Source organism: Onychomys torridus, unplaced genomic scaffold, assembly GCF_903995425.1.
Source record: "Onychomys torridus unplaced genomic scaffold, mOncTor1.1, whole genome shotgun sequence".
Taxonomy (NCBI): domain Eukaryota; kingdom Metazoa; phylum Chordata; class Mammalia; order Rodentia; family Cricetidae; genus Onychomys; species Onychomys torridus.
In genome coordinates this window covers 1,105-19,656 of record NW_023412821.1, presented here as the reverse complement: position 1 = coordinate 19,656, position 18,552 = coordinate 1,105, and the positions used below count along the sequence as shown (strand labels likewise).

Here is an 18,552-nt window from a genome sequence, read left to right as displayed (position 1 = left end):
GATGGTGGCTGAGGCTTAATACAGATTAAAGATATCGATGGCAGGTCGAGGGAAGGGAGCCTTGTACTCTGGTAAAATCTTCATAGCCTCTACACTACCGTTTAGTCATTTGATTTTTGTATAAGGAGTGTGAATCTGAAATTCCTTTCAACTGCTGGCACCAACCATGTTACAACAGGGCTTTTTTGGAGAAACCTATCTGGATTGGACTAATCAGAAGATACGGTCAAGGACTCAGAGAGGAGAAAATAAGCAAGAATATTTGATTACAAGAGAAGCAAAGAGAATGAAGAAAGTTTTTCTCCAATCTGTCTTTGGGACAGGACAGTAGACTCAGTTGGCAAAAGCAATTTTTGCTCTTGCAGGGGACCTTTTGTTCAGTCCTCCTCTTTTTTTTCCATGGGTTCATCCATCTCAAATATATAAAATACCCAAATAAAATATCAAATGAATAAAAAGTGTAAAATCAGCTTATGGATTCCAGTGGTGTTTCTGGTGGAAGATGGCCATTTTAATCCATACAGCTGTGCTCAGCTGTAGAAGTTGGTGCAGTGTCTACACACACACACACACACACACACACACAAACCACACACAAATCAATGAGACAATAACTAATGAATTCTGTTACACTCAGAGATTGGTGCCTAGTCCAAGGGACATCAGTTGGGATTTCTCCAACAGCTGTTGGGAGCAGTTCCTGAGATTCATAGCCAAACATTGAGCACAACTCAGTGAACCTCAAGGAAGAGGGGAACGCAGGGTTGTAGAAGGCATCAAAGACACAAGGGGTACAGAAATCACAGGGTCTACTAAACAGGGTCCATTGGAGTTCACAGACACTGAAGAGGCAATCAGAAATCCTGCATGCGTCTGTACTAAGTCCTCTTTGTACTGCTGTGCTTATTTAACTCTGGGGTTTTGTGAGAGTATGGGGATTCTCCGAACTGTTTGTTGGATATTGGAAACTTTTCTTCCTTCTGAGTAGGCTCCTCAGCCTTGATTTGAGTGTTTGTGCTTACTATTATTACATTTTGTTTTCTTGTGTTCATTTGATATTCCCAGGAGACCTTTGCTTTACTGAACGGAAACAGAGGATTAATACATACATACATACATACATACATACATACATACATACATACATATATATAAATATTTATGTATATATATATAAATGTATATGTATGTATACATGTATATATATATATGTATATGTATGTGTACACATATATATGTGGAGTATGGGGAAGACAGATAGTGATCATATGAGACTCCATAACAGACAATGATAAATGATGACCACATGAGAACAGGAATGGACAGAGTGCTGGAGAGGTCCCCAGAAATCCACAGTGATACATCCTCTGTTGACTGCTGACAATGGTCGAGAGAAAGCCTGATGTGACCTAGACTGGTGATCAGATGGCCAAACAGCCTAACGGTCATGCTAGAACTCTCATCCAATAACTGATGGAAGTGGATGCAGAGATCCTCAGCCAGGCCCCAGGTGGAGCTCCAGGAGTCCAGTTGTCGAAAAAGAGGAGGGGCTGTAAGAGTGTGAATTGTTGAGACCAAGATTGGATAGCCACAGGGACAAATAGCCAAAGGAATAAAAGCACATGAATTATGAACCAAAGGCTGTGGAGCCCCCAGATGGATCAGGCCCTCTAGATAAGTGAGACAATTGAAGAGCTTCAACAGTTTGGGAGGCATCCAGGCTGTGGGACCAGGACCTGTCCTTAGTGCATGAGCTGTCTGTTTGGAACCTTGGACTTACACAGGGACAGGGACACTTTGCTCACCTGGGAAAGAGGGGACTGGACCTGCCTGTACTGAATCCATGAGGTTTAAATGAATCCCCTGGGGAGTCTTGGCCCTGGAGGAGATGGGAGTGGAGGGAAAGGGGTAGGTGTAAGGTGAGGATGGTGGCGGGACAGGGGAACCCATGGATGATCTGTAAAATTAAAACACAAATATAATTAAAAAGAGTTAAAAAAAAGAAAAACTAAAAATTGAAAAAAAGGGGAAATTTTGAAAGACATTTGGTGTAGTAGTATTTGGATAGATCTGCAAAGGAGCTGAAAATGAAGATCTTTTCCCCTGTAAATGCCCATGAAAGATACTGTCATCAGAGGAGGAGTTCAATAATCAAGTAGATAGGATGACCCACTAAGTGTACAGTCAGACTCTTAACAAGCTATCCTCATTATTACTCAATGGGCCCATGATCTAAATAGGTGTGGTAGGTGAGATACAGTTTATGCATGAATTGACAACATGGATATCCACTCTTCAAGAGATAGGACATTTATTCTCTGGACACAATCTTTAAACTCATTTTTAAAAAAATAAAAGGGTTTTGTAAACAAGTGGATGAGAACTGTACTCAAAAGATTTCAGGTCTGTCTTTGTCTTCCTTGGTGTGTTCAAGACCCCAAGTTGTTGATAGGCTAGCTTTTTCTCATCTTTCAGATGAGATCAAGGGCTAGGGCTGGGTTGAAATGTAAGAGGAATATTGAAAACTCCTTCCAGGCGTGGAGAAGTGCAGCCAGAGGGGTGTCACCTTGTGATGATCTCGGAATCTGGAATGATACTGTGTGATGTGGGCGTAGCAGGTCCGAGTCTGCTGGACTGTGCATCTCAAGCAATAAGGTCTGCAAAGTGCTGGGTTAATTTTTCACAATATTTAACATACAAAAGGGAAAGGAAGGAGGGAGAAGTAGCCCCATACTGCTTTAAGGCAGCGAACAAGGCAAACTGGTCCACCATCCTCTGGATGTGCTTGCCAAAGCTCCAATGCTTCAGATGTCTTCTTGTGCTCTCCTTTAGGTGGTTTGCTAGGTGGATCAAGAAGCCTGCACCACCCCAAACCACCGACACTTGTCCATCTTCTGAATATACTGCAGGAAAGAAAACAAAATAAATAAAAAGTTAAGAAGTAGACTTTTTGTGTGTGTGCTATCATGCTCACTTAGGTTAGAAAAATACATATTTAATGTAGCTCACTTAAAACTCTTGCATTTTTGACAAGCAGTTATTCATAATTTGAAAAGTTTAAAAATGGATACATCATGCAATGTTTATATACATATACACAATGTATTTGTATATATTTTGGGGAGGACTGAGGCAGGGTTTCTCTGTGTAGCCCTAGCTGTCCTGGAACTCCCTATGTTGGGAGGGTTGGCCTTGAACATAAAGAGATCCACCTGCCTCTGCTTCCCAAGTGCTGTGATTAAAGGTGTGCACCATCATTCTTGGCTTATACACCCTATTAAAAAGGCAGCTGGGTGTGGTGTTTCAGGTCTGTAATTCCAGTACCCAGGAAGCTGAGCCAGGGGCAAGAATCTGAGGCCAGTCTGGGCTACTGTCTTAAAAATGGTTACAATTGTGATGGCTAGTCTAGGTTGTCAACCCGACAAACCTAGAAAGAGAAAACTTTGAAGACCTGCTTTTGTTAGAGTGGCCTGTAAGGCATTTTCTTGATTGCTAATTGATGCAGGAGGGCCCAGCCCACTGCAGGTGGTGCCTTCCCTCTGAAGATGGGCCTCGACTGTACATGAAAAATAGCTGAATGTGAGCTCTATCTTCCCTGAATCACGGACTGAGTGTGTGCCTAGAACCTGCAGAGGCCAGAAAAGGGCACTGGGTCCCCTGGAACTGGAGTTTTTTGATGGTGAGGAGCCACCATATATTCTGGGAATTGAACACAGGTCCTCTGCAAGAACTGTGAGTGCTCTTAGCCACTCAGCCATCTCTCCAGCCCTATGCACTAGGTCGACGAAATCATGTGATCTTCTCAAGTTATCTATCTCACATTTCAATTATCAAGAAGATAATTCAAATAATTCAAATTTGCCCATAAATGTTACCAAGGTATCCTAAATGCAAAATGCTTAAATCTTATCATTGTGGTGGTATTGTGTTCCCTGAAATATTGTGTGTTCCCTGAAATAAACATATCTGGGGTCAGAGAACAGACAGCCACTAGAACAAAGCCAAAAATGGTGGCTAGAAAATGGGTCAGAGTAAGCCCTAAGAGAATTTGGGCGGTGGTGGTACACAGCTTTAATCCCAGCACTTGGGAGGCAGAGCCAGGTGGATCTCTGAGTTCAAGGCCACTTTAGAAACAGCTAAGCGTGGTGACCCACACCTTTAATCCCAGGTAGTGGGGGCAGAAAGAAAAAGGTATATAAGGCGTGAGGACCAGGAACTATAGAGAAAAAAGCATGTAGTTAGTTAAGCATTTGGTTGGTTAAGTGGTCAGGCTTTGGAGCAGCACAGTCCAGATGAGATTCATGTGGAGCAGGACTCAGAAGCTTGCACCCTGAGGAAATAGGATCACCTGAGGAACTAGCAAAGTGAGATAACTGAGGCTTGTTCTGCTTCTCTGATCTTCCAGCATCCACCCCAATAACTGGCCTCAGGTTTGAGTTTTATTAATAAGACTCTTTAAGATTCATACTACATATTATACAGAAACAGACACAGATTGCCCCATGTAGAGACTGGCCACATTCCTACTTTTCATTTTAACAGGCATGTGTGTAACTGTTGTCTAGGCTGGCCATGGAAACCCTGGGCTCACTAAATCCTCCAACCTCAGCCTCCTCAGAAGCTGGAACTGCAGATGTGTGCCACCATCCCTGGTTCACAGCCTCGACAGTTATTTCAAGGATGGGAATCCACACATCAGGCTAAGGTGTGGTGTGTTCTACAGCAGGATCACTGATTTATTGGGCAGGTGCTGGATGCTGTCTGAGCTGAGGGAGACTCAGTAGCCAGCACACCCTGTTCTGTACTCCTGATAATCCCTAAGCAGGTTGCCCATCACTTTGGGAATTCCTGTGTGAGAGAAAAAGGCATGCCAGCTAAAGCCACAATCAACTCCAGGTCTTTTGCTTTGGGTGCGAGGAGGTATGAGCCCAGTGTCTACTGATTGCACTAACTTAACTGGACACGAAGACCCAGTCAAGCACAAGGACAGTGTATGTCAGGACCACTCTGTGTGTCTCTTTGCTCAAAGCTCCCTCTCTTCCCCCCACAACCATCATACACGGAACAGCCTGCAGTTGATTCTGTGAGGCACTCACAGGTGCTGGTTGCTGGCTCACACTGAAGCGACAGTGTCCGGAGCCTCTCCTCATCCATACCCAGCTCTAGGTTGGACAGGTACTGCTTCACCTTCTGAGCCATTTGGGCATCTTCATACAGCTCTTTGGCATTGAGGATGGAGCCACAGTGTACCCGCTTTTTATGCCTGCTGGTCTGTGTGACAACCAGCACAGTGGCATTGGTACTGCCCTGACTCAGCTACCTGGAAGATGAGAAACAAGAATGCAACTCTCTGGAGCATAGTATTGGCTGATCTACCAGACTTGTGTAAAGAGTCTACACCATTAGGGTGTTTGGCCATCTGATCACCAGACTAGGTCAGATCAGGCTTTCTCTCGACCATTGACAGCAGTCTACAGAGGATTTATCATTGTGGATTTCTTGGGACCTCTCCAGCACTCTGTCCATTCCTGTTCTCATGTGGTCATCATTTATTAGGGTCTGTTATTCCTTGTTCTCCCGTTCCGTTCTTGATCCAGCTGGGATCTCCTGCTACCCTAAGCTTTCTCTCCCTTGAACCTTGCCTTTCATTACTCCCACTCTCTCCCAAACTAAAAAAGCCCAATACCAGATGGTTTCAGTGCAGAATTCTACACATCTTCAAAGAAGACTTAACAAATACTCTTTAAATTATTCCATACAATAGAAGCAGAAGGTATATTACCAAACTCCTTCTATGAGGCTACAATTACCCTGATTCCTAAAGCAAAGAAAGATGCAACAAAGAAAGAGAACTACAGACCAATCTCCCTCGAGAACACTGATGCAAAAATACTCAATAAAATACTGGCAAACAGACTCCAAGAACACATCAAAACAATTATCCACCATGATCAAGTAGGCTTCATCCCAGTAATGCAAGTGTGGTTCAACATACCAAAAGTCCGTCAATGTAATATACCATATAAACAATCTCAAAGAAAAAAAACTCATTTCTTTTTCATCCTTTTTTATTATTATTATGTGTTTTAATTTTATACATCAGCCATGGGTTCCCCTGTCCTCCCCGTCCCACACCCACCCCTACATTCCCCCAGCCCCTCCCCTCCATTCCCATGTCCTCCAGGACCAAGACATCCCTGGGGATTCATTTAAACATGGTGGATTCAGTAAAGGCAGGTCCTGTCCCCTCCTTCCAGGCTGAGCATGTGTCCCTGTGTAAGCACAAGGTTCCAAAGAGCCAGCTCAGGCTGGAGAGATGGCTCAGTGGTTAGGAGCACCAACTGCTCTTCCAGAGGCCCTGAGTTCAATGCCCAGCAACCACATGGTGGCTCACCTCATTTCTTTTTAAAATACAGTAAAAATGTTTCCTGATTTTCTACATGAGATTAAGAAAGGTCTTATCTTCAAATAATCTTACATGGTAATTTTTTAATTTAGTATTGAAAAACATAATTAAATTATTTTTCCCATTTGTGTTCCAAAAATATATGTCTAAGTTAAAATAAATAAGATGTATGAAGGAGAATACTTTTTGAAGATAAATATACTAAAATTAATCTTCACTAAAGATTAAAGGAAATTAGAATAAGTCTGATTTGAAATTCTGAGTATCTAGACAGACATTTGACATTTCTTCAGTAGCAAATTAAAACACGATCCAAAAATAAGACAAAAATAGATTGAACTGAATGTCTAATATGGACATATAGAACTGGTTTCAAAAAAGAATGGACTCAGTTGAAAGCATTTCTCTTTTTTCTTGGTTTCTTAGTTCTGCATTAAGGAATTATAGATTTAGCCCTGCTCATTACTAACTGACAGCCACACACTCTGGAGTCTCCAGCTCCACCAAAGTGAGGAGGATTAGAAACCTGGGTAGGGGTGGGTGGTGAAGGGAAAGGAAGCCAACCCTGTCCACTCCCCTGGTGAGCACAGGGTCTTGGTGAGGCCTACAATCAGCAGGCTCTAGCCCTACTAATCGCCCTGTTAATGATAACAAACTAGTCCATACTGAAAACGTAAATACTCACTTTGATAGAGTAGGTTGAGATAAAAATAAATAAATTCAAGCTGTGAACTAGCTCCAGATGCGCAAGTTCAATGAAACCACCAACACTGTGGAGAAGCCAGGCAACCTGACTCCTCCTACAGTAATGGCCTGTAGTGAACGTGAACTAGATGAAACATTACCAAAAGATCTTAGAATTTTAAGCTCAAAGACCTCAAAGAGTAAAAAAATTCTTAACAGAACTCAAGAGAACCCACTTAGAAAAGGAAGTCAATCTCACTCATTTGATATTTTTATTTGGGTAGGTATGGTCTACAGAGGTGGATGTGTGCATGGAGAAAAGGGGAGGACAGAACAATGGTCTGATGCAAGGGCAACAATTGCTTTTGCAACTGATCATTTCCTCAGTCCCACACACTGGTTTTCAGAAAAAAGTCTTCATTGTCTTATACTTCTCTTGTAAGCAAATATTCATTTTTGTTTGGTCCTTTGCTGAGCCCTTGGTCAAATGTTGTTCTCAGTCCAATCCAGACAGACTTTCTTTGGAGAACCTTGGGATATCCATGGAGCAAGCAACAACATTGAATCCTGGTTTCCAACTCAATGGAAAAATTATCAAGCCATAAAATGTACCAGAATCCAGATTCTCTGACCCTAAGCTGCCATTCAACACATTAACAGTGTATTAAAGGCTGAACCACCATCTATCTTTCCCTAGTTTCACTGAAAATGCTCCACAAATCCAATAGTCAACTCAGGTGTCATTGTTATCAACACTGACTGCTACTTCTAGGAGACAAGTGTAGGTCACAACTGAACAGGTTCTAGGATCACTTCATGTGTTTCAGCCTGTGCAGTAGACAGGGAACCATATGCTTCAGCCACCAAGTGGGGGTATGCGCCCTCCATTTATTCCAGCCTGAGGTCTCAGAGACCTCAGAAGCATGAAGCTGTAATGAAATTTGGTGTCTGGGTTTTCAGCTGCCCTGAGCTGTGGAGGTCAGCCAGGAAGAGAGTGTGGACAGCATTCTCCACAGAGAGGTCCCTGAAGAGGGCATCCTCACACATGACCTTCAAAAGCTCCAGACCATACTTGTCAGCAGCTATCAGCACAGCATCTGCCATGCTGTCCAGGTCTGGTGCCTTTCCAGTGTAAATGAAGTCCATCATTTTCTTAATGACTTGTGGCTCCAGGTCATGTAGCTCAATGAGGCTACTTTTGCTCTCCTTCATGTCATGTTGAAACATGGCTCTGAAAACTGGAGAGCAAGCTGCTAAGATGGCCTTGTGAGCCCAGAATTCATGGTCAGCTACTTCCAGGCAGCAGTCTCTTAATTTGGAATTCCCCCACAACTCTCATAGCATATATGCCAATGTGCAGCTTGGAACCTGGATCCCTGCCATTGTGTTCTAGTCGGAGATGTTGAAGGAGACCTGGACCACACTCACCTTGCAGAGAAGGATGAACCCATCATCTGGGAGAAGTGAAGAAGCATGGGACAACAGGAAATTTCAAAGGATGGACTTTTGGAATCCCCAGTCATAGCATGGCAAGAACCTAAAGCCCTTCTGGCTCCCACAACTTGGATTTTCTTTCCTTCAGCATTTAAGACTTTGCCCAAATTTGACACTTTTCTTTTTTTGTACATCTCAAAGGTTTTACATTAAAAAATGTTCTAAAAGAATCTTGGTAAGAAAAACTCAATGGGTCAAGAAAAACTTCTATAATAACTAAGTTTGGTTTCTTTGTGAGTCATTTAGCAGGCAAATTTACAACTAGTTCAAAGGAAGTGATAAAGCAACCTAGATCTAAGTGAGATTCCAGAACCAAATATTCATAGTCAAAATAAATATGAGACTCTCTTCCAGGCAGATCTGAGTCCTTCAGAGACTGGCTGCTAATGAAAACTGCTGCAAACTCAGTGACTGAGCAAAGTTTTTGTGTTTTTTTTAAAAATCATAAAACAATTACTTTAATGTTGATCTGAAATAATTTTAAACATCTGATCAATAAGTTTACATAAATGTGGGAGCACACCGCACTTTACAAAAAATAAAGCTAAGCATTTAAATACACACCTTTGGGTATAGATTTCTTGTTAAATCACTTTTTTAACATATACATAATTTACGGCATTTTACATAACTTGCTAAAACAAAAATTGTGGCCAAATAAACTCTCACAACAGTGTAGAATATGACCATGACAGACTGTGGGCAGAGCAGAATGGAGAGTGATAGACCAGAGCTGTTTCCCCTGAATCCTTCCTCTAGCATTTTCCTTTAATTATCTCCAGGGAAGTGTGGCATTCTTGCAGGCTGAGAAGGAACTCAGAGATACATCACCATTTACAATAGCCAAAAAACGATATAAAATACCTTGGGGTTACTCTAACTAAGCATGTGAAGGAACTGTATGACAAGAACTTTAAGTCCTTGGAAAAAGAAATTGAAGAAGATGTCCGAAAGTGGAAAGACCTCCCATGCTCATGGATAGGCAAGATTAACATAATAAAAATGGCGATCTTACCAAAAGCAATCTACAGATTCAACACAATCCCCATCAAATTACCAACACAATTCTTCACAGATCTGGAAAGAATAATACTAAACTAAATATGGAATAACAAAAAACCCAGGATAGCCAAAAGTATCCTGTATAATAAAGCAACCTCTGGAGGCATCACAATCCCCGACCTCAAGCTCTCCTATAGAGATACCATAATAAAAACAGTTTGGTTCTAGCATAAAAACCAACATGTGGACCAATGGAATCGAATTGAAGACCCTGACATTAACCCGCACACCTATGAACATATAATTTTTGACTAGAAGCCAAAAATGTATAATAGAAAAAAGAAAGCATCTTCAACATATAGTGCTGGCATAACTGGATGTCAATATGTAGAAGGCTGCAAATACATCCATATCTGTCACCATGCACAAAACTTAAGTCCAAGTGGTTCAAAGACCTCAACATAAATCCAAATACTCTGAACCTGGTAGAAGAGAAAATAGGAAGTAATCTTGAATGCATTGGCACCAGAGATCACTTTCTAAATATAACACCAGTAGCACAGGCACTGAGAGAAACAATCAATCAATGGGACCTGTTAAAACCGAGAAGCTTTTGTAGAGTAAATGACATGGTCAACAAGACAAAGTGACAGCCTACAGAATGGGAAAAGGTCTTCACCAACCCCACATCTGACACACGGCTGATATCCAGAATATATAAAGAACTCAAGAAATTAGATATCAAAATGCCCAACTGTCCATTTAAGAAATGGGCTATAGAACTAAACAGAGAATTCTCCACAGAGGAAGTTCAAATGGCTGAAAGACATTAAAGGAATTGCTCAACATCGCTAATTAGCTGGGAAATGCAAATCAAAACGACTCTGAGATACCACCTTACACCAGTCAGAGTGGCTAAGATAAAAAACACAGAAGACAGCTTATGCTGGAGACGATGTGGAGCAAGGGGAACTCTCCTCCACTGCTGGAGGGAATGCAAGCTTGTACAGCCACTTTGGAAATCAATATGGTGCTTCCTTAGAAAACTGGGAATCCATCTTCCCCAAGACCCAGCTGTAGCACTCTTGGGCATATTCCCAAGGAATGCTCAATCATACCACAAGGGCATGTTCTTAGCTATGTTTATATCAGCATTTTTTGTAATAGCCAGAACCGGGAATCAACCTAGATGCCCTTCAACTAAAGAATGGATAAAGAAAATATGGTACATATACACAATGGAGTACTACTCAGCAGATCAAAACAATGACATCATGAGGTTTGCAGGCAAATGGACAGATGTAGAAAATAATCATCATGAGTGAGGTAACCCAGACTCAGAAGGACAAACATGGTATGTAGTCACTCATTGGAGGATACTAGATGTAAAAACAAAGATGACTAGACTGCTACACAACTCCAGGGAGGCTGCCTAGAAAACGGGACCCTAGGAAAGACCCAGGGATCACCCAATGACAGCAAAATGCATGAGATCTACATGAACAGCCTGGACGACAGTGGGAATAATGAAGGGCAAGATTTGAGGGAAAGAAAGCTTAGGGGAGCAGGAGATCCCAGCTGGATCAAGAACAGAAAGGGAGAACACAGTGTTTGGAGAAAAACTTTCTTCATTCTCTTTGCTTCCCTTGTAATCAAACATTCATGTTTGTTTTCTCCTTTCTGAGTCCTTGCCCATATCTTCTGCTCAGTCCAATCCAGGTAAGTTTCTCCAAAGAAGCCCTGTTGTAACATGCTTGGTGCCAGCAGATAAAATGAATTTCAAATTCTAACTTCTTAGACAAAAATCAAACCAATATAACAATAGGTTAGAGGCTGTGTAGGTATAATTGGTAACACAATGACTGCTGCTTCTGGGAGACAAGTGTAGGACAAGGTTTGCCAAGTCCTAGGATCACTTAAAGCATTTAATAGGGTGCTCCAGGAAAGGACAGTGAGCCGACAGGGAACCGTAAGCTTCAACCACTAAGTGTAGATATGAGCCCACTATTGTCTTCCAGTTGAGGTCTTCGAGACCTCAGAAGCATGGGCTGTAATGAAATCCAGTGTCTGGGTTTTCAGCTGCCCTGAGCTGTGGAGGTCAGCCAGGAAGAGAGTGTGGGCAGCATTCTCCACAGAGAGGTCCCTGAAGAGGGCATCCTCACACAATATCTTCAAATGCTCCAGACCATACTTGTCAGCAGCTGCCAGCACAGCAGCTGCCAATCTATCCAAGTCTGGTGCTGTTCTCGTGTAAATGAAGTCGATCATTACCTTGAAGACTTGTGGCTCCAGGTGAGGCATCTCAACGCAATTCTTTCTGTTCTCCTCCATGTCATGTTGAAACATGGCTCTGATATCTGGAGAGCGAGCTGCTAAGATGGCCTTGTGAGATCAGAATTCCTGGCCAGCTACCACTAGGCAGCAGTCAGTGAATTGGGATTTTTCCCTCAGCTCTCCTAGGTCATCTGCCAATGTGCATCTGGGAACCAGAATGCCCGGCTTCTTGTTATGGTCACAGAGGCTCAAAGAGCCCTGGACCATGCTCACCTTGCAGACAAGGGTGAGCTGGTCGTCTGGGAGAAGCCAAAATGCATAAGACAAAAGAAAAAATATCAAAGAAGGAATTGTTTGTAACCGCAGTCCTGGCCTGTCAAGAACATAAAAGGCTCTTGGGCTCTTCTTGACTTTCGTTTTCTCTCCTTCGGCACTTATGATCCAGAACCGGAACTTTGCCCAAATATGACTCTTTAGACAGCTGAGCAACACTAGGTAAACTGACAGGTGATCTGCACTTTCTTCATCCACTCTATTCGGGTTTACTCTCAAACACCATTTGTCATGGGCTCCTATTGAGAAAGTTGGGCTTCTAATGCTTTGCAGCATTTCCTCAGCGATAACAGGGAAGTTGCTGATGGTCCACCTATAGGAGAAATCCTGAACACTGATTTCTGTGTGGTCCCATCTCTGGGCTATCTCAGCTCTTGCCATTTCTCCTGCAGGTAGTGCTTTGAAGGTTCTACTGGATCCAACATGAAGAACTGGCAACTGTTTCCTCTTCACCCTGTGTGAGGCAATAACAGACAGGATTTGATTTTCAGTGTTTGTTTCTCATCTGTGCCTTCTTCTACGAGGCTGGAAACTTGGGTCTCTGATATTTCCTATCCAGATTTCAATGCTAATTTCAGAGAACACAGTCTAGGCTACTAGATACACATTCACCACTCCCTTATTTTTAAGACTGAATCAAAGGTGAATAGATAACTTGCTTTGACAAATAAACACAGCTTTTGGATAGTTTAGATCATTCATTCAAGTAATTCATATCCAAAATGTTGCACTAGGTTTCTCTAGAGGAACAGAATATAAAAAAAGAACCTCTCTATAGGTCATCAGAGGGGATTTATCAGAATGACTTTGGGCTGTAGTCCTGTTCATCCCACATTACCTCTGAAGGGAAAGACCAAGATTCCAGTACTTACTCAGTCCATTATCATGATCGGGAAAGCGGTGCTCACTTACCCTGTCAGGGGTCTCCATGTTCAGAAAATGGAGATCTGGATGGAAGAGTTTATGTATGGTGGTCAAGAAGCATAGCCAGGCAGCAACTCTGAACTTCCATGATTATTCTGATGGGCCTTAAGTTAGACAGAATTCTTTTTTTTTCAAATGGTGCAGAATATATTCAAAAGTTACTGTAGAAGGGGTTTTGAAACAGTTTTTCTTAGAATGTGATGTGTAAAATGCTCCCCACAGCTATTATCTCTCTCTAGCTCATCATGTCTAGAGTGACTCACTAAGCCTAGAGGACAGGAAAATACCTTCCTTGATTTAATCAGCTCAGCAATTCCCAGCCTAGCTCTCCTGGACGACTGGCTCTAATGCTGCTCATACCTCAATCCGGGGTAAATCAATCAATTGGTTTTGATCTCGGAATTTTTGGTTCTTCATTTAGGAATCTTTGGCAAGTGGCTAACTAGTAGCCTCTGTGACTTTTCTGTATGTGTTTAGGGCCAGGGTGGCAGGTAACTTTTCATCAAAAATGTCTTTTATAATGAAGGCAGACAATTCCTGTAAGACCCCTCATTTGTAAGAAAAGTGCTCCACCTGCAAATGCTGAGCTTCCATGAGCATGCTCCTGCAGAGGGGGTGCAGTTCTCTCAATGGGGAACTGACTCCTGCCTGGGTCTCAAGTACAAGATCTTTTCATATAGTTTTTCACACCAGGAATGGAACAAGTGTAGCTTTTATTTCAGGTAGTTGGATCTCTGGGGGCCATAGCACAACAGGAGTTATTCAGATTCCCAACAACAGAAGGCAAGGTCTTATTCATCAGAAGTGTCCATAAAACAGAGAGGACTAACAGTCAATATAGCAAAAAAATACTAACAGTAACATGTAACATATAGGAAGACTTGGAGAGAGAGAGAGAGAGAGAGAGAGAGAGAGAGAGAGAGAGAGAGAGAGAGAGAGGGAGAGGGAGACAGAGAGAGACAGAGAGAGAGAGAGACTGTTAGAAAGTGGATTTAGGAAAATTGAAAATCTTTCTTAGCCAGCTGGCAAACACATGAGGTATTTGAGATTCTAGTGCAGCAACTAGCCTTTCTCAGTCTGGGCTTTTAAGCAAAATTCCCATATTCTGGGTTGACAAAATTCAGTTAATAAGACATTAGCCCAAAGTGGCACTACAGAAGCCAGAATTATTACATTATTTCAAGCAAGGTTTGAACATTTAGAGATACTCCTAGAACAATGTTGTTTGGTGGATTAAGTTTTTGTTTTAGCTGTGGCAGGTGTTACTGTTTTTTTTACACAAGTGCTGGGTTTTACACCCTGAATGGTACTTCCTTCATGGAGACAGTTGTGCTTACCCGTGGGGGCCTGCTAATGTCTGGGCCCTGTTACACAGGTGGGTCAGTGTACCATGAGCATATGGTACCTCAGAGGCGAAAAGAAGCTGTTGGAGCCCCTGGATAATTGGATAACAGCAGTTTCTGACTGTTGTAATTGAGAAAGAGCTATCAATCCATCCATTCTGTCCGTATCAATCCATCCATTCTGTCCGTGTCCGGCCTGGGTGACTCTAAGTAAACTGACAGGTAATCTTTGCTTTCTTCATGGACTTAGTAAGGTGTACTCTCAAACAACATTTCTATTTGTGACTGGCTCCTGATGAGAAAGTTCAGCCAAGTTCTTACATCACCAAAATTCCTCTGGAAACCAACAATACTTGGATAACCCTTACTCTTGCATATTTTGGTTATAAAAACCCCACTTCCCCAATATTCCTGGCTATTCTCTTTCACCTGAGATTGGGGACAAAACACATTATGGGTGAAACTAAAGCGTATTAATTTGACTCAAAATATATTGATTTGTGGTTTACTGTCCTTTAGTGGGAATATCACTACCCATCTTAGCCATTTTCCTGAAGTTGTGATATATTTCTTCATTCCTGGTGTGCATGTACCTTTTGCTATCTGCCTGCATCAATCTGTTACAGTCTCCCCCCATCTTTAATCATTGGAAATGTGGTACCATGAGGAGCCCTAAAGGATTTCCTGCCTGCAAGCCATCATCTTTTCTACCTCCATTGAGGAGAAGCCATGAAATTTCCTGATGTTTATCTTGGTCATTCACCTGACCTGATACTATTATTTTCTTCTTTCCTATAGGATTAAGGATAACAGAAACTCAACGAGGCTTGGGAGAAATCTGAGCTTCCAGTTCAATGATGTGTTTGTTGTAGCTCCAGTCAGGATCACTGGCTACAAATCACACTGGAATCATAATTTCCCAAGCAAAAAAAAAAAATAAGGTCATGGAAACAGCAAGTTTTTCCACAATACTTCACTAAGGGTAATAGTGAGTGGTATTGTTCTATTTGATAACACCTGGGACCTGGCCCCATATCCAAAATGACTTGGAAAAGAATCTGACAGTCCATGGAAATCTTACTCATATCTACTTAATTATTGACCTGCTTCTCTGCTGAATGTACCTTTCATGGGCATTTACAGGGGACAAAAGAATCTTCATATTATTGCTCCTTTGTAGATCTGACCAAATACTTTTTCCCCAAATGTCTTTCCAATTTTTCTTTATTTCCTTTTTTGTTTTTATGTTTTCTTCTCTCATACAATGTCATCTGTACATAGTCTCCCCTTCCTTCCCCTCTGTACTACTGCTCTGTTTCACTTCAGAAAAACACAGGTTGCCTGCGGTAACAAATTGGATACAACATACTAAAATATAATAATAGTAGGCAAAAAACATATCAAGGGTAGCGGAGCCAACCCAGAAGGAAGAAAAGGTTCCAGAGATCAGACAAATATGTCAGACTCCTCATACTCTAACTAGTGAGCTAAACAACCACCATCTGTATACAGAGGATTTAGTATAGACCCATGTATGTTGTGTGATTGCCTCTTAGGTCTCTGGAAGCCCCAATGAGTTCTGTTTAGATGAATCTGTGGGCTCTGTTCACCTGGTGTCTTTGAGCCCTCCAACAATCCTGTCGTCCTATGTTTGTTGAGGTTCCCTGATGTCTACCTAATGTTTGGCAGTGGATCTCAGTATCTGCTCAGATCAGCTGATGGAGAAAGCCTAAGTGATGGCAAATGGGCTAGGCACCAATCTATGAGTAAAACAGAATTTCATTAGGTATTGTCTCACTGCTGTGTTTGTGTGTGTGTGTGTGTGTGTGTGTGTGTGTGTGTGTGTGTGTGATGACTGCACACACTTCCAAAGATGAACAGACCAGGATGGCTACAGTGGCATTTTTCACAAAGAAACACAACTGGAATCCACAAGCTGATTTTAAAATTTTTATTCACAGAAACACCACTGGAATCCACAAGCTGATTTTAAAATTTTTATTCAGTTCATATTTTATTTGGGTAAGGTATTTTCTGCAGAGATGGATGTGCCTGTGGAGTCTAGACAAGGGTTGAACAAGGGTCCTCTGCAAGACCAACAATTGCTTTTGCCACAGAGTCATCTGTCCAGTCCCACACACACTCAGTTCTGATAATAATTTTCATTCTTTTCCCTTTCTCTTGAAATCAAACATTCATGTTTGTTTTCTCCTTTGCTGAGCACTTGACCATATTTTTTGCTTAGTCCAATGCAGATAGGCTTCTCCAAATATACCCTGTTGTAATGTGCTTTGGACCAGCAACTAAAAGGAATTCCAGTTTCTGAATCATTGGCAAAAATCAAACCAGTAGAGTAAGAGGGTAGCATATAACAGCTCAGTGCTTCTCCTCCCTTAACTTGACAATCACCTCATTTACAGCTGGATTATAGCCTCAGCCACCATGCTGTCTTTCCCTAGTTTCACTGGAAATGCTCCACACATGCCATAGTCTACCCAGGTGTCATTGGTAACAACACTGGCTGCTCTTTCTGGGAGAAAAGTGTAGGTCACAGCTGACCAGGTCCTAGGATTGCTTCAAGCATTTGAAACGGGGCTCCAGGAAAGGAAGATGAGCAGAAGCCAGGAAACAGTAAGCTTCAGCCACTAAATGGGGATATGAACCCACCACTGCCTTCCATCCTGTGTTCTCAGAGACCTCAGAAGCATGAACTGTAATGAAATTCATTGTCTGGGATTTCAGCTGCCCTGAGCTGTGGAGGTCATCCAGGAAGAGAGTGTGGGCAGCATTCTCCACAGAGAGGTCCCTGAACAGGGCATCCTCACACATGACCTTCAAACCTCGGGGCCATACTTGGCAGCAGCTGCCAGCATAGCAACTGCCATGCTGTCCAGGTCTGGTGGTGTTCCCGTGTAAATGAAGTGCATCATTAGCTTGAAGATTTGAGGCTCCAGGTCGGGGATCTCAATGTGGTTCTTTTTGCCCTCCTCCATGTCATATTGAAACATGGCTCTGAAAACTGGAGAGCGTGCTGCTAAGATGACCTTGTGAGCCTGAAATTCTTGGCCAGCTAACACCAGGCAGCAGTCTGTGAATAAGGAATTCTATCACAGCTCTTCCAGCTCATGTGCCAATGAGTGTCTGGGAACTTCAATCCCTGGCTTCCTGTTCTGTTCAGAGATGCTGAAGGAATCTTTTACCCTGATCACCATGTAGAAGAGGTTGAGCTGATCATGTGGGAGAAGGTGCATGGGACAGGAAGAAATCTGGAAGAATGTACTTTTTGAATCCATAACTAAAGCCTTGTACAAACCTAAAGAATATTAGGCTCCCCTGGTTTGCTTTTGCTCTCCATTGATGCTTATGATTAAGAAGTGGAACTTTGCCCAAACATGACTCTTTAGACAGCTGAGCAAAACTAGATTAACTGACAGGTAATCTGCACTTACTTCATCGAGTCCGTTCGGGTTGACTGTCAAACACCATTTGTCATTGGCTCCTGTTGGGAAAGTTGGGCTTCTAAGGCTTCCTAGCCTTCCATCTACCATCAAATGGAAGTTGCTAATAGTCCACCCGTAGGAGAAATTCTGAAGGCTGATTTGAGTGTGGTCCCATCTCTGGGCTGTCCCATCTGCTGCCATTTCTCCTGGATGTAGTTTGAAGGTTAAACACGATCCCAATAGAAGAACTAGCAATTGTTTTCTCTTCACCTTGTAAAACACAATAATAGACATGAATTAGATTTTAAGGTTTGTTTTTCCTGTATTCCCTGTTCAATGGGGCTTGAAACTTTGATCTTTGAAATTTTCTATACAGATTTCAATACTAATTTAAGAAAAGACAATGTAGGCTACTAGGGACTCATACATCACTCCATTTTTTTTTTTGTCAAGATTGAATATTAGGTCAAGAGGTAACTGCTTTTGACAATTATACACAGCTATTGAATGTTTTGGAAAATTTTACTCACTCATGTCAAAAGATATGTACTAGCTTCTCTAGAGTAACAGAACATATACAAGGAATCTCTCTGTGTATGAAGGAAGGGGATTTATTAGACTGATTTATGGCTGAAGTGCTGCTAATCCCCCA

At 42.1% G+C, this 18,552-nt stretch overlaps 1 protein-coding gene and 1 pseudogene across 1 annotated transcript; both read right to left on the bottom strand.

The window, feature by feature from the left end:
- Positions 1–15: 15 nt before the first annotated feature.
- LOC118575895 (speckle-type POZ protein-like) lies at positions 16–12,574 on the bottom strand. Its single transcript, XM_036176258.1, is given in 8 exon segments — positions 16–94; positions 2,735–2,903; positions 5,097–5,271; positions 8,141–8,321; positions 8,519–8,544; positions 10,111–10,127; positions 11,522–11,605; positions 11,608–12,574. Coding segments are annotated over 8 exon segments (1,698 nt in total).
- Positions 12,575–17,025: 4,451 nt separating this feature from the next.
- LOC118575893 lies at positions 17,026–18,101 on the bottom strand (annotated as a pseudogene).
- Between the last annotated feature and the right edge of the window lie 451 nt (positions 18,102–18,552).